Here is a 22,089-nt window from a genome sequence, read left to right on the forward strand (position 1 = left end):
TCTTGCATTTTCATGATTAACCCCCTCCCCCACTATACACATCGCAGGACAGAATGGGCAATTTAGCATGGCCAATCCACCCTAATCTGCACATCCCTGGACACAGTGGGCAATTTAGCATGGCCAGTCCACCCTAATGTGCACATCTTTAGGCTGTAGGAGGAAACCAGAACAAACCCATACAGACAAACACTAAAGGGTGGAATTGAACCTGTATCCCCGGTGCTGGGAGGCAGCAGTGCTAACAACTGAGCCATTATGCTGCCCTTTTCTTTCTCTTTTCTGTTAGAAGTACTTTATCACTTCATAGATTCCCTCCAGTGCAGAATTTGCCCCACTGAGTCTACATTGGCTCTCCAAATAGCATCTCCTCTTTTAAAATTACAATTAAGATTAATGCTTTTTTAAATTAAAAATGAACATAATGAGTGAAAGAGATAAGGGGGAATAAAATCCAATTATCCACTTAAAAAGTGCTTGGATGAAGGATGGGAGATGGTTAAATGGCAGGAGTGGTTTTAACATGAAATGAAAAGACATGTGTAAGGCAGATATTTAGAGGGTTTGGTAGACAGGGAAAGCCAATAATCCAGCAAGATAGATCAGCCTTAGTAACCTGGAGATTTGAAGAAAACAGAAAGCAGGTTAACAATCCAAGCCCAACTACTTTCTTTACCTGACCTCAGAAATATATACACCATCATCCCAGTACCAGCTGCTATGAGGAAAGAGGAGCTGTGGTTATTGCCTGAAAGTTGATTGTGTTCATTTTCAGATCAGAGAGACCGCAAAAAGCATGGTGAAAATTCAAGGAGCTGATCCTCGAGCTCACACTGAAATTGTGATAAAGGCCAAACTGTGAATGGACCCTGAAAATAGGACGGAGCTAAAATGACATGCAATGGGAGTGTTCAGGATCACCTCTGTAAACACAATGTTGGCTTCCAGTGATGTGGTCACCTAACCTGTACTCGCTATCCCCACTGTAGAATAGGCTCCATCAGAAGCATATGAGTAGTTCAACCAATGTTTTAGCATGTGACTGATTCCCAGTATCATCAGTTGTTTCAAGGAGGCTCAAAGGGCCGAATGGCCTACTCCTGCTCCTATTTTCTATGTTTCTTTCCATTGTCCTGCTGTTTTATTTATTTGGTATTAGGTAATGTCTCAGCCCTGAATTTCAGGTGTAACTCTGGAGGGGGAGGCAGATAAGAAGGTTTACTATTATTTGTCTAAAGGGTGGTGTTCCAGAGAAACTCAGAGCCATGGATGATCTGGAGAGCTGTGGCATGAGATAAAGAGTTAGGGAAAGAATGAAAGGCAGCTTTGGGGAAATTTTACAAAAGCATGCTGCAGAGGGTGGATAAGAGAATCTCATTTAATGGGGGTGAAAATCAGGGAAGGTAAATCAGAAACTCAGTGGGCAGGACCAAGGAGCAACTTGGAGAAATGATAGGAATTTCAAGAATCTGGACCGATTCTTGACTGGGGCAGAGATCATATCAGGTAGAAAGCTAGCTCCTTTATAGCTAACACTCTATCTACATGATCTGTTGGCTTGGCTGGCATTGTTTGGGTGGGGGGGGGGGAATGGGTGACTGGTGATTGGCATTTCTTTCAAAATGAATTAGGTTTTCACCATCTACCTGAGGTTATTCATGAGGGATTCTGAGTGGAACCAAATCTTGTGGTGTACAAGGTGAGTAAGAACCTACAAATCTGCTCACCGATCCACCAGTCATAGATCCATCGCTCGATGAAAGTCCTTGTGGAGTCAAAGTCCAAGTTTCATGCTGCAAGCATCCTGCATTATGTTACCTGAAACCATCACCGGACTAAATGGGATACATTTAGAAAAGACCCAGCTGATTAAAACTGGCCATCCATGCAGCATCGGGGTAATCAGTGGCAGAATTATATTCACCTACAGTGTTTTTTATGGGATGTATGGCAGCCATATGAGTGTACTGGATAAAGCAAAGGCAACGGGAAAAAAAAATCTTGAAATGCTGCTATTATCCTTGTAGATAAATGCAACAGCCCGTGTGTGCAGAACAAGTTCCTAGAAAGAATGATGTGCTAAATCACCAGACAATTAGCTTTCATGATATTGATTGAGAGATGGATATTGGTCAAGGCACTGGGGATGATACCATTGCTGCTCTTTTACACAGTGCCTTTTGTATCTTTCTGAGGTGTCAGGCAAAATCTTAAATACAGCACTTCTGAAAGTGCAGCACTCCCTCAGTTCCCTAGAACACTCAAGCCCTGGAGTAGGACTTAAATTCTCAACCTTCTTCCACAAAGGAGAGATAGTGCTTACATATAGGGTGGCACAGTGGTGCAGTTGCATAACAGCCAGGGACCCAGGATTGATTTCAGCCTCGGATGACTGTCTGTGTGGAGTTTACACATTCTCCCTGTCTATGTGGGTTTCCTCCGTGTGCTCCGGTTTCCTCCCACATTCCAGCGATGTGCAGGTTAGGTGGATTGGCCATGCTAAATTGCCCCATAGTGTCTGGGAATGGCAAATGCAGGGTTAGGGATAGGGTGAGTCTGGATGGGCTGCTCTTCAGAGGGGCATTGTGGGCTCAAGGGGCTGAATGGCCTGTTCCCACATTGTAGGGATTCTATGATTCTATAACTGAGACCAGATAACATTTCAGCTATGATCCAGAAATAGCCAAGCTCCTAGCCAAGATGCTTCAGTACAGTTCAGCACACTGGCATCTACCCAAAAAAAGTACAAAACTGTTCACACAAGGCCTGTCAACAGAAGCAGGAACGATCTAAACTAATTAAAAACTGCCACATCAGTCTACTCTCTAATATAAGGAAAGCCATGGAACATGTCATCAACAATGCTATCAAGCAACACTTCAAATAACCTGATCACTGATGCTCAGTTTGGGTTCTGCTATGATTACTTAATTCCTGATCTTGTTCCATCCTTGATGCAAACATGGGCAGACCAGCTGAACTTCGGGGGGTGCGGGCGCGGAGGGGGGAGGGGTGTTGGTGAGGTGAGAGGGAGTGCCCTTGACCTCAAGGCAACATTTGACCGAGTATGGCATCATGGAGCCCCAGTAAAAATTGAAGCCAATGGAATTTGGGAAAACCTTCATTGGTTGCAGTCCATTTGGTCACCGCAAAGGAGGCATTGTTGCAGTGTGTACCATTGAGAAGGTGCAATGTAGAAAGTCATCAAGGCTTCTTTTGTAGCCCCTTTCAAATCTGTGAGCAATACCACAAAGAAGAACAGGGGCAGTATGTCCATAGAAACAAAACCAACTACAAGTTTCCTCCAAGTCACAAACCGTCCTGACTTGGAAATACATCACCTTTCCTTCAATGTCCCTGGATCAAATTCCTCAAAATCTCTTTCTAGCATCGCAAGACAGACTACAAGCAGCTCTAATGTCTCACCACCATCTTCTCAAGAGCAATTAGGAATGGCTAAGAAATGCCATCCTTCTCAACAACACCCACCTAAAGCAACAAATGAAAAATAAAGCACTTAGGACCCCAGCAAAGCTTCTACCACTCACATGGTTAAAAATCACACAAACCTGTTGGACTATAACCTGGTGTTGTGTGATTTTTAACTTTGTACACCCCAGTCCAACACCGGCATCTCCAAATCATGACCACTCACATGGTGTGTTTGTTACGACTGATCTCACTGAATACCTTGGTAACATGATGAAGCCAGATGACCTTGAACTTTTATCGGAAACAATCTAATGGCCTATATTACAGCTACTGTTTGCTGGTCTTCATGCTTGCAGTACTGTTTAATAAGTTCAACATATCCGATATTCCACCCCTCAGAACAAGTTAGGACATCATTAACTCGTAAGAAGTTCATCACATGATGTGTTTTCTGACTTGAGCTGTAGTATTGCAGTTGCAACAGTGAATGGAACTCATTTCCCTTAAAAGCATGGCTGGGTATTTTAGTTTCAGCATAATGTTACTAGGTTTGTTAATCCAGAGTATCCAATGCAAATTTGATAACTGTAGTTTACAAATTGATGTTTCTTTTAAAAATCTGGATATAAACATGAAGCTGTTTGCTATTGTGAACACCTAACTGGCTCACTTTTGTGAAATCTGCCACCCTTTCTGGTGTGAACTACATATGATTCCCATTCCACATTCTTAACTGCTGTCTGCAGTGGCTAATAGGATACTCATTTCTAATAATTTTCTTTTAACTGAAGTAGTTCAGGAAAGTGATCCGTCATCAATTTTTCAGGCAACTAGGGACAGGAAATAAATGCTGTCCTTGCAACACCCACACTGCAAAATTGTAAAAAGCCTTAAATCGTGAATATTTTCTTTGATTTGCAGCATGAATAAAAAATAGAAAGCTAACAATGCAACAATTGCTTGCTTTGAGAAGGAAAGGTGATGAAGGACCACCATTTTTTGTGTTCTTTTCCAAAATCTTACGCAGGCACTTTGAACTAAATATAACATGACAAGAAGGTAAATGGGAATAAAAGACTCTTTACAGCTTATAACTTAATATTATTTGTGGATCATGGTTCCAAATGAGCCTGAGTATCAGCAAGTAGCTATCATTTACTTGCATAGAACAACATGTTAACATGGATCTGCTCAGCTAATATATAATATTTAATATCTTGCACACATAATGGATCAAACACTGTTTTGACTATCAGTATAGGATTATTAGGATCAATGTGGAGAAATGAGACTGATGGATGCTACCCAGCGATGCAGCAAGTTACCTCTTTCTGTGTCAATTGTTCTATAGCTCTATGATTTTATTGGTGATGTTAAAACTAAATTTTCCAGTGTCTCAATCCTTGCTTGTCATCGGGGTATCAAGTAATTGCTTACAGAAGTGACTGTTAATACACCACTACTTACACTAAGAACAGCCAATGAGATATCTTGCATCCTGCAGCCTTCATTTCAGAGTAAAATTCAACCTGCTCGGAGACTTTAAGTTAATTTTGGATACAGATCCCCCTACAAGAAGGTGAATGTCATCACTCTGTGACAACAGGTAATTGAACTTTCATGGATCCAGTAAACTCCGGTTGTCCTTTGGAGTCTTACATGAGCATTGCCATTCAAAATGTGACATTATTATGCCTTTATGCTTTCTCATGTGGAGATCAGCAGTATCTTATAAATGTGACTGACTGTTTAGATACTAACAATGATAGTTGCCTTGGCAACTAGCTGATATGTTCAACATTTGGAACACTTTCTCACTGGGATAAACTGGGTTAACTGCTGTCCTCCATTGCTTTAGCTTCTACACTGTCTCTGGACACTGTTTTGAATCACAGTCTACGTAAAGCTGGAGGTGAAAGCTAGTATCCATGATGGAGACCCATGAAACTATCATCAGTTGTTATGGAAACCCATCTGGTTCACTAATGTCCTTTAGGGAAGGAAATCGACCATCCTTACCTGGTTTGAACTGCACATGACTCCAGAGAAGTGACTCTTAACTGCCCTCTGGGCAATTAGGATTGGCCATAAATGCTGGTCTAGCCAGTGATACTCACATCCCATGAATGTATTTAAGATCTGGCCTATACCTATGTAGTTGGCTCTTAACTGTCCTCTGAAATTGTCTGGCAAACCATACAGTTCAAAGGTGAAGAAGGATGGACAGTAAATGGCCTTGTCTGGGATACCCTCATTCCAAGGTAAAATAAATGTTAAAAATCTTATTTCATCCTCTGTTCAACTTCAAGCTCTTGATGCACTTGAGGGATCTGCAAGGCTAAAAATCTAGCTGAAGGTCCTATTCCTTCAGGATTCTGGAGAGTTACTGGAGTTACCACAAAATCTTGGAAATTATTTGAGAAGTTTAGATAATGCAATAAACAAAATTGCAGGCAATTTGTAACTGCTCTAATCAGCATGTCTTCCTTAACCCTCACATTCCCAGTCGTAAACATTCATCCCTGCATGTATTTTTAAATATCCTTGAGGGATTATCGAAAGCAATACTGTTTCAAATCCCAGGCCATTTCCATTTTGACAAAACAATACTGACACACTTCACAAAAATGACACATAAAAATACACGCTACTGAGCATTTGTAAAAGGTGCTAAGTACACCATGGACTCTGCTTCCCATTTTAAAAGGGAAAATAGTTGAACAAAAGTACAATGTGATTGCACCTATCACAGTCACAGCACGCTTCTATGCATTTCACAATTTTAACACTGCAGGCATGATTGTTTTGTTTGGAATGCATCACAGCCAAAATTGCAGTCAAAGAAATTCCCAATTCAGCAAATCTGAATTAATCTGCTGATGGCTGAGGAATGGTTATAGGAAGGGACAAGTTTCTGCTCATCTTCAACTGGTGCTGTAGGGTGGATGTAACTGATGAATACCCCAACAGAGAAGTGAGCTTCTCTTAATGGGGATGATTTTTATGTTAATGAGACAATTACCAGGCAGTGTGTATGTGCCATTCCTGCCTCCACAACACCAGCCCCTCCACCCCACCCTGACCCCCTCAGTTCATTGACCACTACTAATGTGGTTCTTGAGTGGTTTGTAGTGCTTCCTTTAAGGAATAGTGGCTATGCTGTCTTACGTCTTAAAACAATGGACAAAATATACCCAGATGAAGGGCTTTTGCCTGAAACGTTGATTTTTCTGCTCCTCGGATGCTGTCTGACCCGCTGTGCTTTTCCAGCACCACTCTAATCTAGACTCTGATCTCCAGCATCTGCAGTCCTCACTTTTGCCTAAAATATACCCTGATGACTGACTGGAACATGAACAGTCTACACAACAACAAGGAACTCAGTTTTCAGAGTCAGTGGAGGCTCTTGCCTAAACCTGGAAGGAAATTTGGCCAGCATTATACAGCCTGGAGGACTCAACATTGAGTACCCCAATTTCAAATAACCTCCTTTCCCATTCCTTGACTCCCTTCCCAGCCCCTCTCCCTCCCTTCCACTCCTCCCTGCCACCAACCGGATTCATTTCTCCTGTTGACTAACCAGGTTGTACTCTCCACCTGTCTTCACCTATCCCCACCTTGCCCCCGCCACCACCTTTATCTACACACAACCCCAACCCAGAAGAAAGGTTACACTCAAAACGACAACTTCTCCACCTCCTGATGTTTCCTGGCTTGCTGTGTTCTTCCAGCCTCCTGCCTGTCTACCTTGGGTCAGAATCTACAGCAAGAATGGAGCGGTATGTTCAGTTTTACTTGCACAAAACTGGTTAAAAAAAACCCACAAAAAATGGACCGATTATCTCACTCAAAAGGATGGCATTCCTGACAATACAGCAGCAATCTAGGTTCCAGATTCATTGTTGGAGTCGGGTTGACATCATGGTCATTTATCACAATAATGCCTCCACCTGAGGCAAACTACTACAAAGGAATTAGCTTCCATGTTGAACTGCACCAATTAAGCATGCCCAGTTGACTAATAAAATACAATTTACAGCTTTATGAGTATTCATCCAAAGACGTGTTTGCTTGACTGAAAAAGCTTGAACTTCTGGAAGCGTTCTTCGAATTACTTCGAGAGTGTCCGTTAAAACTCATATTCCGTAAAGTTGTGCCCTTTTTACTGCCAGCCTCTGCATTATCATTCTCCCCCGTGTCAAACTCCACCGTCATGTTGGATTCCATGCGGGAGATGATATAGGCGCTATTCTGTCGGGTGGGCTGAAATCTGGATGATTGCAGTTCCAGTTTGTCATAGCTGGAAAATTCAATAAAGGGGCACCATTGAAAAGCCCTCTTGAATCCTGCTCGAAATCTGTGAGCGTACAGACAAAAGAGAATGGTGAAGCTGCCGGGCTTTGGTGTGGCATTACCACAAAACTGAAACCAACACATATTGGGATATGTTCCAGGGTGCACATTTCACTGTCTCTAAAGCTGACCTTATCCAGGTCCATCGGCTCAGGAGGCAGGACCACATTCATTTTGGAATCTGCCTCCAGCACCCCTTCAATGTCAACATTACAGATCAGAACAATATCAACTCTTTGGCTAAACAAGCAAAGGAAATAACTGTGGATGCTGGAAATCCGGATTTACTGGAAAAGTTCAGCAGGTCTGGCAGCATCTGGGGGGGGAGATCAGAGTTAACGTTTCGGGTTCACCGACTCTTCTTTGGAACTGATGGTAGCTAGTTTTATTCAGAAGATGGGGTGAGGGAAGGTGTGAATGATCGGTGGAGATAGAGCTGAAGAAGAGAAAAACAACTGGACAGACAAAGGAGTGGATAACGGTCAGATTGGAGTATAATGTAGGTAACATATCATGTGATAACAAGGCTGGTGCTTGGGGGGTTTAAGGGGATTGGGGTATGGACAAAGGAGAAGGTGCCTCAAGCCCTAAAGTTATTGAACTCGATGTTGAGTCCAGAAGGCTGTAGAATTCCCAAGCGGAAAATGAGGTGCTGTTCTGCCAGCTTGCGCTGTACCTCACTAGAGCACTTCAGCAAGCCTGAGACAAAGATGCTGTCAAGAAACACAGTGGTGTGTTAAAGTGGCAGACAACTCCAAGGTCAGGGTCTTTTTAGCAAACAGAATGTAAGTATTCTACATTCACCCAGTCTACACTTGGCTTCCCCAATGTAGAGAAGACCATTTTGGCTGCTTGTTCCAAAACTTCAGTAAAAGTTTAGGAAACAACCTCACATTGCTGAGTGAAAAAGAAGCTCAATTCGTTACACCTTCATAACTACCAATGTTTGCAAATTGAAAAGCCGTGGTATGGGCACATCCATCCATCACAGATTTTAGCACAAAGGGCCATTCCTTCATTCACTTGGAATGGAGTCGGATCGATTGCATTTATATCTTTATCTGCCACCTGTTCTATTTCTGCTTGATCAATAATGTTTACTATTAAAATAGTAGAAGATGAGGCAGAGCTTACGAATTTCTAAGTTTAACAGCAAGTTGGATTTAAATAGCTCATTTTGCATTGAAAAATATTCTAAGCACAATCTGAAAAAAAACACTATGCCAAATCAAAAGAGGAAATGTTAAGACTGGTGATCAATAGCTTCATTAGAAGGGATTTAAAGGAAGTCCTTTTTGGAGGATAGAAAGGTAAATAGCTCCAAGGGGTTTCTGGATGGAATTCAAGAATAGGGATTCAAGCATCTGAAATTCTAGCTGTTAATGATGAGGCAAATTATAAATTTACATAAAAAGAACACAACTAGGGATAATGAAAGTGTAAAGTTCTGTATCCTTAGTATACTGATGAAGCTGACCCTATCTCGATAGATGATGTGTCCAAGGGATAACATGAAGATGAGATTGCAGAGTGGTCCAAGAATAGATCTCTGCAAGAGATGTTTTGAGAATGGAAATACAAATCACTATTGGAGATGTTCTGATTATAGCTGGTTTGGTAAAAGAGGAACTAAATGAGGCAGTCCCAATACAGGAGAACAGTTGGAGAGGTATGGTATAATTGAGTTTGTCACGGGGCCAAGGAAGATGAAGAAGGGTGAAAACATCATAATTAGTCAGGAATGTCCTCTTGTTTTTGTTTGGGATGTTTTCTGTTGTGGTAAATGCAGAAAGTTCTCAAATAACAGGTTGTGGGAAAATGTACACAGAGTTAACAAGCAAAACTTTTCATAAATCACAAGCTCTAGACAGTTCACAGTAAATGTTCCTCTTTTTAGCACTGGGCATAGAACTTCCTGATGCTGTGCAACCAATGGGAATTGAGGCACGTGCTTGGATTCCCGATTTGTACTTCCATTGTGTGAAGTTGAGTATCAGGGTCATTAATATTTTAAAAATATATTTAGATATTATTAAAAGCTAATCTCAGCAGAATGGCCCATAAATAATCAGCAAATGAGAAACACATGCCTTCAGATTGCTTAAACATGGGGTAGAATTTCAGAGGGAGTGGGGGAACAAACAACCCATTCTCCCAAAAGAGAAAGTTAAAAACACCAGGTTATAGTCCAACAGGTTTATTTGGAAGCACTAGTTTTCAGAGCGCTGCTCCTTCATCAGGTACCTGTAGAGCAGGACCATAAGACACAGAATTTATAGCAAAAGATTACAGTGTCATGCAACTGAGATGATATACTGAACAAACCCAGATTGTTGTGAATTGACAATGTTTGTTCAATATATCATCTCAGCTGCATGACACTGCAATCCTTTGCTATAAGTTCTGTGTCTTATGGTCCTTCTCTACAGCTACCTGATGAAGGAGCAGCGCTCTGAAAACCAGTGCTTCCAAATAAACCTGTTGGACTAAGTGATGTTGTGTGATTTTTAACTTTGTCTACCCCAGTCCAACACCGGCTCCTCCACATTATCCCAAAAGGGAAGTCAGTGGCCAACTGACAGGCTCTGAAGAAGCCTCCCCTGCAATACAGTGGATAAATTAATGCAGAGTGCTCGTCAGTCTGCCCTTTAGTGAGTGAACGCCTCATCTTCTGGACCTGCCGGCCAATCAGATTGAGCAGCAGTCCTTACATCGCTGGACGTCTTCATTGGGCAGGCCTAGAAAGAAGGCTCAATGGAACCTCTGAGCCAGGCCAGTAAAGCTCAAGTCGCCATACTCTTACCCAGGAGAAAGTGAAGATTGCAGATGCTGGAGATCAGAGCTGAAAATGTGTTGCTGGAAAAGCGCAGCAGGTCAGGCAGCATCCAAGGAGCAGGAGAATCGACGTTTCGGGTTCCTGAAGATGGGCTCATGCCTGAAACCTCGATTCTTCTGCTCCTTGGATACTCTTACCCAGACCTGCTCTCCCATTAGAGAGACAACTGGTATTGGTTGAATCCGAGGGTCACCACACCTCAGGCGAGGCAAGAGATTGAGAAGGAGGATCCTTCATGGTAACATTAGCCAGCGCGAGAATCGAACCCACACTGTTGGCATTACTGTGCATCACAATCCAGCCGTCCAGCCAAACTAGCCCTCTCAGGTCAATCAGCATTGGGCAGGGCAGGTTTGACCACCTTCAGAAGGGAGTGAGTTTTAAGGTACAAGTGGGGGAGAAGGTGAGGCACAACTCTCATGGGAGTGTCATTTAACTGCTGAAGAAAAGGTATTGCTGATTCATACTGGTGTTTATGAGGTAGTTTTGTGAGTGGTGTGGGTGATTGTTGAGGAGGCTAGTTTTACAGATAATTTTGCCCACATGTTTTCTTCACAGGTATAATGGCTTCCTTGGGCATTCAAACCCCATGTTACCATACACACCTTATATGCTTTCATGAGAGATTACCGGAAGTGAGAATTATGGACAGGTTTCCCGTTACATTTCTCAGGAATGCTGCTGAAAGTTGGACAACCCTAGAAATACCATGGCCAGAACTTGCAGTCAAAACTGGGACCTCCTGAGCCTGAAAAGGTCAGCATTTGACCCATTTTATGTGAAAAAAACACAAAAGTTAAAACAAACCATGCAACCCTAAAAATATTGGATAAATTGAAAATGGCTGCCAAGCATTTATGGCAGGGATAAGGAACCAGTGTGAAAGTAGATGCTGGGTAGAGAAATTTCCCATTCCCATTATGTCCCCAAATTAGACATTGCCAGACTTACCGGCTGTTTAGACAACAGTATATGATGGGGTTGTGCATGTTGGAGCTCATTGCTAACAAGAACACGGTTAAGTAAACCTGTTGTATGGGCTTCCAGCTGTTGACATGTGAATGCTGTTTGGACACGAGAAAGAAGACGTGGTAGGGCAGCCAACAAATGGTGAAGGTAAACACCACCACAATCATCATTTTAACAACCTGCAAGAGAATTGTAGAAAAGGAAGTGTGTTATAATCAAAATATCAGCACCTTAATTGTCTCTAAGCATGTGGCTGAATGACACTTCATTATTTTGCACCTATTGTGACTGCAGGCTGTCCCAAAGTGTTTTTTTGGAAATGGAATAATCTTCAACTCCACTTTCCCTAGAAACCTCAATTTCCTTACTGATTAAAAATCTGTCTATCTTAGTGTCAGGGAATACAACATAGAGTCTGCAGATTCCTCAAGAACAAACCACTACAAGCAGACCAAACACAGCTAGAAACCCTAACCACCTTACCATACATCAAAGAAGTTTCAGAAATGACAGCCAGACTACTAAGATCCCTTGGAATCCTAGTAGCACACAAACCCACCAACATTCTCAAACAAAAACTGACAAACTTAAAAGACCCAGTATAACCCATGGACAAAACCAACGTCATCTACAAAATTCCATACAAGGTCTGCCACAAACACTATGTAGGACAAACAGGAAGAAAGTTAGCCACCAGGATACATGAACTCCATCTACACACAGATGAAAAAAACCCACCATTTCGACTGGGACAACACATCTATCCTGGGACAACCTACACCCTAAACCTCAACCTGAGCTACAAACCTTCACAAACCTTGCAAATACAACATAGAACATAGAACATAGAATAGTACAGCACAGTACAGCCCTTCAGCCCACAATGTCATACTGAGCATTTATCTCAATCTAAGATCAACCTAACCTATACAACCCTCAATTTACTGCTGTCCATGTGCTTGTCCAGCAGTCAGGTAAATGTCCTGAATGTGGTAGTCAATTTGCCACAGCATACCTCTACAAATAGTGAAAGGCTGGATTCTTTCTCTTTTGTATGGTGGTTGAGGGACAATTGTTGGCAAAGGCTCAGTGCGCTGTTGTGAGACCCAATATACACCAAGAGGACACACACGGCTTTGTCATAATGTCTCATCTGATAAACGGCACCTCCAGCCATATAGCACACATATTGCACTGAAACCTCTCGACAGCAGCTTCCAAAACAAAATAACAGCATTTTAAAGAGGGATAACATGAGGTGGTACAGTGGCTCAGTGGTTAGTACTGCTGCCTCAGGGCGCCAGGCACCCGGGTTCGCATCTTTCCTCAGGTGACTGTGTGGAGTTTGCACATTCTCCCCATGTCTGCGTGGGTTTTATCTGGGTGCTCTGGTTTCCTCCCACAGTCCAAAGATACTCAGGTTAGGTGGATTGGCCGTGCTAAATTGCCTGTGGTGGCCAAGGGTGTGTTGGCTAAGTAGATTAGCCATGGGAAATGCAGAGTGACAGGGATGGAGTGTGTCTGAGTGGGAGGGTCAGTGTGGATGAATGCCTACTTCCATACTGTATGGATTCTACACTTTGAAGAATTCCACTGCCACAGATATTCCTGGGATGTTCGGGAATAAAGTGTATGGTCATTGCTTTAACATTCATGATTAAGATGGTGTGTACTACATATACATTTCCTCAATCATTTTGCTCTCTTAAATTTAATTCACCCAGATCTCAAAGAGTATATTAACAGACCCTCATCCCCATGTAAAGGTTGGAGTATGTGATTCTACTACAAAGACACATGCTCTAACAATTGAAGAGATCAAGATACTGTGCTGCTTGATACATCACAGAGTGTTGGAGACCAAACTTTTCTACATGTCATGGACCTCAATATCACAGGGACCACTTCAGAGCTGAATATTCCCCACAGGAACTGGACCTCAACATCGCCCAGAGTACCTCTGATTTCAATATCACCCTGACATTCCAACCCAAGCATCTCAGTTCTCTGGCATTTTGATGGCATTTCTACCTTCATCCTTCTTGAAGGTAGAAATGAGTCTCAGCTCAGCCTTTGACAAACAATTTTTTTTCTTTCCATTTTCTTTTAACAGAATACCAAGTGCACTGAAAGGAAGGAAGCACATAAGGAACTTTGTTTTCTCAATATATTCCAAGTGCATCCACAGCCAATTAAGTGCTTTTGAAATCAAGTCACTTTTTGAAAAAAGAAATTCTTGTGGGACATGGGCTGGGCCAGCACTTATTGCCGGTCCCTCGTTGCCCTTGAGAAGGTGGTAGTGAACTGCTCCAGTTCCTGTTCTGTAGGTATACTCTTAATATTCTTTGGGGGGGAGCTCCAAGATTTTGACTCAGCGGCAGTGAAGGAATGTTTCCAAGTCAGGCTGGTGAGCGGCTTGGAGGGGTACTCTTATTGTGTATTAAAAATTATAGCTTATTTGTACACAGCCAGGTCCCACCAGAATGGTAGAATGTTAGTCTCTCTGGTAACATGAAGCAAAACTCGAGAGCATCAGTATTGAAGAGCCTATCCCAGTTGATCTATCAGTTTATGACCTGAAAAATTCTGAGCCATGATTTTGCCTGATGAAAAACAGGTCTTAGACACAATTCTGATCTTGTTTTGTGCAATAATTCCAATTTTCTTAATCTAACGTTATTGAGAATATAACCTTTGCTTCTATCTTCAGGACTCTGGTGTAGATTATTGACACAGAAATAACAAATCTAAAAACATTACATGCAAAGGCAGTCATTTGGTAAGAGGAATGGACAGTGTAAATACCAGCATTATGCAGACACTTGAACAACGCAATCAGACTTTCCTAAAAATATATTCCCACGCTTCACTGTATGACTGAAAGAATCGCTGCATTTCTGAAGGTGCTTTCTTTCAGAACAGAAAATAGAGAAATAAAATCCCTACAGTGTGGAAGCAGGCCATTCGCCCCAGTGAGTCCACACTGACTCTCTGAAAAGCATCCCACCCAGACCCACCCCCTGCCCCATCCCTGTAACCCTACAGTTCCCATGGCTAACCCACCTAACCTGCACATCTTTGATCTGTGGGATGAAACCAGAGCACCCAGAGGAAACCCACACAGACACAGGGAGAATGTGCAAACTCCATGCAGACCGTTGCCTAAGGCTGGAATCGAAACTGAGCCATGCTATCACCATGTTGTCTACAGAAGCTAAACTGAGGCCATCATGTCAGTCACATGCTAAACAAACACCCTTAATATTATAGGGTGAAGTGTAGGGCATGCTCCATGAAACTTGGACAATATTTACTCTTATTGATGATGGAATACTTTCCATTTGCTTGGATGAGTGCAGCTCCAACAAAACTCAAGATCCTAGACACCAACCAGGGCAAAGCACTGTTTGACTGACAGTATATCCACCATCTTCAATATTCACTCCCTTTACTGCCGAAGCACAATGGCAGAACTGTGTACTTTCTACAAAATGCATCGCAACAAATCTTCAGGATTTCTCTGATGACAACTTCCAAAATTGTGACCTCCAGCATCTAGAAGGTCAAGGGCAGCAGATGCTTGAGTACACAACCACCTTCAAGTTCTCCTCCAAATCACACACCATCCTGAAACGTATTTGCCATTCCTTTCTCTCACTTGTTCAAAATTCTGGAAATCCCTTCCTGTCAGCACTGTGGGTGTTCCTACGCACCAAGGACTGCAGCAGCTCAGGAAGACAGTTCGCCAACAGCCTCTCCCAGGGCAATTGGGGATGGGTAATAGGTGCTGGCATGGCCAGCTATGCCCACATCCCATGAACAACTTAAAAATCACCAATATACAGATTTTCTCATCGCTGTATATTGAACCTCTCTAAAGGGAAATTGCTCCTCATGTTTCCTTCATTACAACAGTTACTACAACTAATGGAGTAGTTCTGTATTGCTAATAGTTCTGGCATGACTGGAGATTGTGAAAAAAGCTATATAAATGAATGTAATTGGATCTTATTTCAAAACATCGATCAATGCGTGTGTTCTGATCTACTGAATTTAAATTCAAGGCTGCTAGTAAATTGAGTTATATGAATCATGAGTTAGTTTGACAGTAAATGAAATCAATCGCTGTGGAAAATAATAACCTTTATCATCACAGCGTTGATTGCTTATCTGAATGAAACATGATTCAGAATCATTTGAAGGATGTAGAAGAGACCCTTCTCTAGGACACTGATATCAGTCACAAAAGATGTTCCTGCAGAGACAGCCAGTAAATGAATAGAAACAATAGGCAACAAGATATACTGATATGTGTATTGTAGGAACTGAGTTCTGCAGCACATTTTGGAAACTTATCTATCCATAGACAGTATCAAGCAATACCAAATCTTCCATAACAGGGGCTATAAATTCTAGATTAGATTAGATTCCCTACAGTGAAGGCTAAAGGATCTTCTATCAACATGTTAATTCTCACTTTCAGAAAAGTACCCTCTACTGCACCAATCCTCATACTAGTAATATCTGCAAGGTCCATGTCTAACTAACTACCATCAATAGGCACAGGAATTACTGCTTGGCTTTGGGTGCCAATTTTGGCACATTGTGACGGAAGCAGCAACAGAGCATTATTTGCAAGATTAGCTCATGAGTGGGACAGAGGTTGTTTTCTCCATCAAATTAAGGCAAGCTGTCAAAGCTGGAGGGCTAATAGGAGACACCCCAAACAGGGAGGCTCAATCTTGAGATGTTCTGCTCAGCACTTTTAAATATTTGAAATCAAATACGGCCATAGCTTTATGACCACAATCCTAGGTGGTTAGGTCAGTATAGAGGTTTTGGTGGAGGAGGAACGTAGGAAATAGGAATAAGCCATAATGCTGATCGATCCTCCTCTTCCTTTTAATGAGGTTATGGATGATCCCCTACTTCAACCCTATTTCCCACACTATCCCTGTATCCCTTGATCTATCTGGGAGGGGTAGGGCTGCACATCAAAGCCCTCTAGTCTCCTGTTAGGAATATATCTATTGGCCCTCAGCCATACTTCTGATGGTATGGAAGGGTTTAGCAGGCTCATTTTAAAAATCCAACTGGGCTTTAATCAACTGTTTTTATTGTCATTTAAATCAATTTAACCATCTAATGGTCACTTGCATTTGCATAGCACTGGCACACTGACTAGTATTAGGATTATGTGTGCCTGCCCAACTCTATTCTTATTCTCATTTAAGATGCTAAACCCTGCTCCAGGTTTCCTCTTTTGATATCAAGACATTCCCTCCAAAGCCAATTTGTTAATTTGCTCATTGTCTATCACTCCAGCCCCACCTCATGCAGTCATAGAGATGTACAGCACAGAAACAGACCCTTTGGTCCAACTCATCCATGCTGCCCAGATATCCCAACCTAATCTCGTCCCATTTGCCAGCACCCGGCTCATATCCCTCTAAACCCTTCCTATTCATATACCCATCTTTTAAATGCTGTAATTATACCAGCCTTCACCACTTCCTCTGGCAGCTCATTCGAGCTCACCCTCTGCATGAAAAAGTTGCCCCTTAGGTCTCTTTTAAATCTTTCCCCTCTCACCCTAAACCTATGCCCTCTAGTTCTGGACTCCCCCACCCCAGGGAGAAGACCTTGTCTGTTTACCCTATCCATGCCTCTCATGATTTTATAAACCTCTGTAAGGTCACCCCTCAGCCTCCGACGCTCTAGGGAAATCAACCCCAGCCTATTCAGCCTCTCCCTATAGCTAAAACCTTTCCAACCCTGGCATTCCTGAAGAAGGGCTTATGCCTGAAACGTCGATTCTCCTGTTCCCTGGATGCTGCCTGACCTGCTGCGCGTTTCCAGCAACACATTTTCAACCCTGGCATCATCCTTGTAAATCTTTTCTGAACCCTTTCAAGTTTCACAACATCTTTCCGATAGGAAGGAGACCAGAATTGCATGCAATATTCCAAAAGTGGCCTAACCCAGTCCTGTACAGCTGCAACATGACCTCCCAACTCCTATACTCGTCTTGCTTGCCAGCTGGAAAATCAGTGAAAGACATGCATTGCCTCATTTTGGGAAGGTCCTCCATACCAGGAGCCTAACAGCCATTGGATAGCCCCCCTAGAAACAGGAGCCAGGAGCAGAAATTTCGCCGAGCAAGAGCTGCTGGCCAATCCAAGACCAGCAGCTCTCGTGCTCAGCAGTGCCACAGGCAAAGGTGGTGGCTGCTGTTGGAACAACAGGCTTCAACATCCAAGGTCAGATGTAAGTAACGTTAGTGGGATTTCCCAGGTTCAAGGTTGGATGGAGAATGAGCAGGGTTGTGGGCAGCAAGTGGATCTCAGTGAAAACCCTTCCCTTTCCCTTTCCAAGTGTCTTGAACAGGTATTGATTGGTAAGTGGCCCCAGTTCAGAGCTGACAATTAGGATGTAAATTTTACCCATCATGCTTGTTGCATGGCAACAGACCCACTGGCAGGTTTCTACCAGCAGCGATAGCCTGAAGTGGTCATTAATTGGCCCCTTAATGGTCACATTTTGCTGTGGGTAGGAAGGTTGACTATTTTCTACCCTGAGCTGAGGCAGGAAGGAAGGCAGTGGGGTCAGGTTTGACCACTACCAACACAATGGTATGTTGTTCCTGTCCCCAAAGTTCACCACCACAAAGAGCAGAAGGTACTGCCAATGGAATGTGTCTGTGGCATCTGTCATCACCAAATAAAAGAGGTCACTACCAACAATACAGTAAAGGAGGAGGTTGCAAAGAAATTGAAAAATAGATAAAAGGTGCTACTTAAAAAAACAGAGGTGAACATAGCTCAAAGGGGAAACGTTTTCCCACAACTCCATCCCACATCTTCCAGTCCAGATGGGATACATCCCAGTTGATAAGAGAGGTATGGGTGAATATTGTGGAAGATCTGAACACAGCCTCCCATGCTTCCTTAGATATGGGGACGTGCGAGGCTGGTTACACCCTGTTGCAGATGAAGGGAAGGATAAGCTCGGTGACTACGGCCTGGTCAGCCTATTGTTGGTGCTGGGGAAGCTTTGAGATGCAACAAACACAGGAAAAATAATTTGGAATAAAATGGGTTAAATTAATGACATCTGGCTGTTACAGGAAAAGATTAACTGAATTCAGTTCTTTGATGGAATGGCAGAGGGGTATACATCATTCATTCTATCTATTTCCACATTAAAATCCTCACCTGGCTTCACCTCAGACTCAGATTGTCTGCTGCTGAAATCCTCATTCACACCCAAGTTACCTCGAGGTTTGAACTGCCTGGTACACTCCTACTCAGCCTCCTGCATACCTGTGGACATCCCAAGCTCAGCTGCCCCTCCTTATTTGCCCCCAGTCCCATTTATCCATCATCCATGTCCTCAATAACGTCTACTGGCTCTTGGTGAAGCAATATCTTGAAATTAAAGTTTAAATCTCTTCTTAGTGTCAGCCCTTGGACTCAAGTTCCTGTAAACTCTTACCTCCAAGACATCTCTGCTCATCTGAGTCTGACCTCCTAAGCATAGCTGATTTTAATTACTTCACCCATGGTGGTTGCACTTTCAGCACTGGACCTCTCTCTCTAACCTTGTCCACCTCTCTTTCCTCCTTTTAAAATGCTCTTTTAAAACCTTCCCCGCTTCATCAGCTATCCCAGACACCTTGGCCTGATGTCACATTTTGTTTTCTCAATCTCTAGTGACTTGAAGCATTTTATTATGTTAAAGATTCGTTTTACAGACAAGTTATTACTGACAACGCAAAAACAAAACACTAGGGTCATTTTTAGTGGAATAGAATTGAAATAGAAGTTGCATTAAAAACTTTGATACCTCACACTCGGAATATTGTAAAGTATTTAGAGTTTTGGTCTGCATTTGATTGGAAATGATAGCGAGTTATCGAGCAAGGTGAGAAGAGAATTAGAGGAACAGCAAAATTGAGGGGTTACATCCATCAGGAAATACTCATCAGGCTGGAGTATTTTATGAAAGGGAAATCTGAACGGTGACCTTGGGAAGGTTCATTGTGACCTATGGCTTGAGAGGAACAAGTTTGGAATCCATGAGATATCAAAGCAAACATCCCCAGCTCAGATACGTGGGAAAATTCCCTTTCTTCTTAATATCTAAAATCCAAACTCCAACATCCCATCGCAATATTGTGCATTATGAATTTTCTATCCCCCACTGTTTCTGGTTTTTTTTCCTAAATATGACTGTTTAGATTATTGTCAAATGAGTGAGTTTTACAATTTAATTTCTGACTCCCAGAGCACCCAAGCTATATCTTAAAAGACAGCTGACAAACAGGTCATGAAAGATGAATTATTTATTTTGAAATGGAGCACTTTGCCTCTGACAAGATCATATGGATTTTCATAGTATTGCTCCGCATCACCATTCCTGTGAATGTGGGCAATTGCACTGGTATTAAATATGTGAGTCTTGAAAAGTTCTCCATTTCATGCTTTACTTGCCAGCAAAGAAAACAAATGAATCGTCACTTCAGGTAGCTGAAATCTTTGACCTAGAAAATGGGCTGCAGTTATTTTTGAGCATGCTATAGTGGAAGCACAGCTTGCACCCTCTCACATCTTTGAACACCAAGACTCAAGTCTGAGAAGAGCTGTATTTGAAATGGATTCCAGGTTTGAGCCTCTTGCCCTGAAGTAATTGACAGTTGAGTGTAACAGGTTAGAATTAATTAAAGGCAAGATGCTGCATGTAGGATGTGTTAGTTTAACCAATGCGAGATGGTAGATGAACTAATGGTAAAATTAATTTAAAATGCTACATGTTATGCACCTGTGCTGACAAACAAGGATGAAAAGCTTAAATGTCACAATGCAGAACTGACTAGCGCACACCCGCAGACAATGATGAATTCTGCCACAGAAACCAACATTAACTTTTCTGCACATTCAAAATATATTTCGTTTTAACCTTTCGTTTGGCCTTGAGCTGCTCGTGGTAGTTTTCCACAGTATCGCCAGGAATTTCCCCACCCCACAGTGTGAATCCAATGATGGTGTATGTAATGGCCATCACAACTAATGGCAGCAGGTACACCAGGACAAGAACAGCAATTTGGTATCTGCAAGAGAATGGCGAAAAATGAATCATTGCAAACCAGTAACCAACTGACAGCTCTTGCTCACCACCACGAATATATTTCTGGCACTCACCCACCACAGTCCTAAATCTAATTTATTTGGGAGATAATCTTGCTGTTCTGGACAAAGGTGATCAACAAATATCTAGTAAAGGTCCCTTGACCAGCCCCCACACCCTCCTGTGCACTGTGCACTGATCATCACTGGACAGGATGATCTGTTTATTATTAATGTTTACAGTTAGGGACTAAGACAATATTTTTCTTATTGCTCTACGTCTTGTCAGGAGTAGGCAAGGATATTTGGACCAATTCTCTCAGCAATGGATATACTGGTACACTTGCCAGTTTCCTCGTGCATCCATTTTCAGAAAAATCTCACCCAAATAGCAAGAAGCTGGAGAGGCCATGTTGATTATAGAATCATAGAATATCTACAGTGTGGAAACATGCCATTTGGCCCATCGAATCCACACCAACCCTCTGAAGAGCATTCCACCCAAACCCACACTCCCCCCATTCTATCTCTGTTACCCCACATTTCCCATGGCTAACCCACCTAGCTTACACATCCCTGAACACTATGGGCAATTGAGCATGGCCAATCCACCTAACCTGCACTTCTTTGGAGTTTGATATTCAAACAGAAAGGAACTGCTGGCCTGAGAAGAGTGAGGCAGACAGTGATGAGGAAGCCAGAAGTATCCCAAGGCATGAGTTATAGCATGCATTTATCTCCAAGCTACATTCCAGTTCCCTCTACTGCAATACAAACAGTAAATTGAACATGAGGGTGTTTCTTGATGATTGTACAGAGTCAGTTCCATTTGTAATTCCTCGGAGGATGAAACAGCTCCTGCCCACATTTAGCAGGAACTCTGTAGCAATCATGAGAACAATTTCCAAAGGTTCAAAAAAAGCCTTTCTTGGAAGGGTCACTCAAACCGAAATTTCTCTCCACAGATGCTGCCAGACCTGCTGAGCTTTTCCAGCAATTTCTGTTTTTGTTTCTGATTTACAGCATCTGCAGTTCTTTCAGTGTTTACTTTGATCAAACATAACCCATGGACTTTTGGGATGAATACGTCATAGAGTCATGGAAATGTACAGCATGGAAGCAGACCCTTCGGTCCAACCCGTCCATGCCGACAAGTTATCCCAACCCAATCTAGTCCCACCTGCCAGCACCCGACCCATATCCCTCCAAACCCTTCCAATTCATGTACCCATCCAGGTGCCTTTTAAATGTTGCAATTGTACTAACCTCCACCACATCCTCTGGCAGCTCATTCCATACCACCCTCTGCGTGAAAACGTTGCCCTTTAGGTCTCTTTTATATCTTTCCCCTCTCACCCTAAACCTACGCCTTCT

At 42.5% G+C, this 22,089-nt stretch overlaps 1 protein-coding gene across 1 annotated transcript in view; it reads right to left on the minus strand.

Moving 5' to 3' along the window:
* Positions 1-2,570: 2,570 nt before the first annotated feature.
* Positions 2,571-22,089, minus strand: part of LOC122564891 (neuromedin-K receptor-like) — an 84,207-nt gene continuing 64,688 nt past the window's right edge. The window contains exons 3-5 of the mRNA XM_043720307.1: positions 20,549-20,699; positions 11,573-11,769; positions 2,571-7,789 (exon numbers count right to left, since the gene is read on the minus strand). Coding sequence (XP_043576242.1) covers positions 7,474-7,789; positions 11,573-11,769; positions 20,549-20,699 — 664 coding nt within the window. The 3' untranslated portion in view covers positions 2,571-7,473. The remainder of the gene's footprint in view (positions 7,790-11,572; positions 11,770-20,548; positions 20,700-22,089) is intronic.

The sequence above is a fragment of the Chiloscyllium plagiosum genome, chromosome 2 (assembly GCF_004010195.1).
Source record: "Chiloscyllium plagiosum isolate BGI_BamShark_2017 chromosome 2, ASM401019v2, whole genome shotgun sequence".
In the NCBI taxonomy this organism is placed as follows: domain Eukaryota; kingdom Metazoa; phylum Chordata; class Chondrichthyes; order Orectolobiformes; family Hemiscylliidae; genus Chiloscyllium; species Chiloscyllium plagiosum.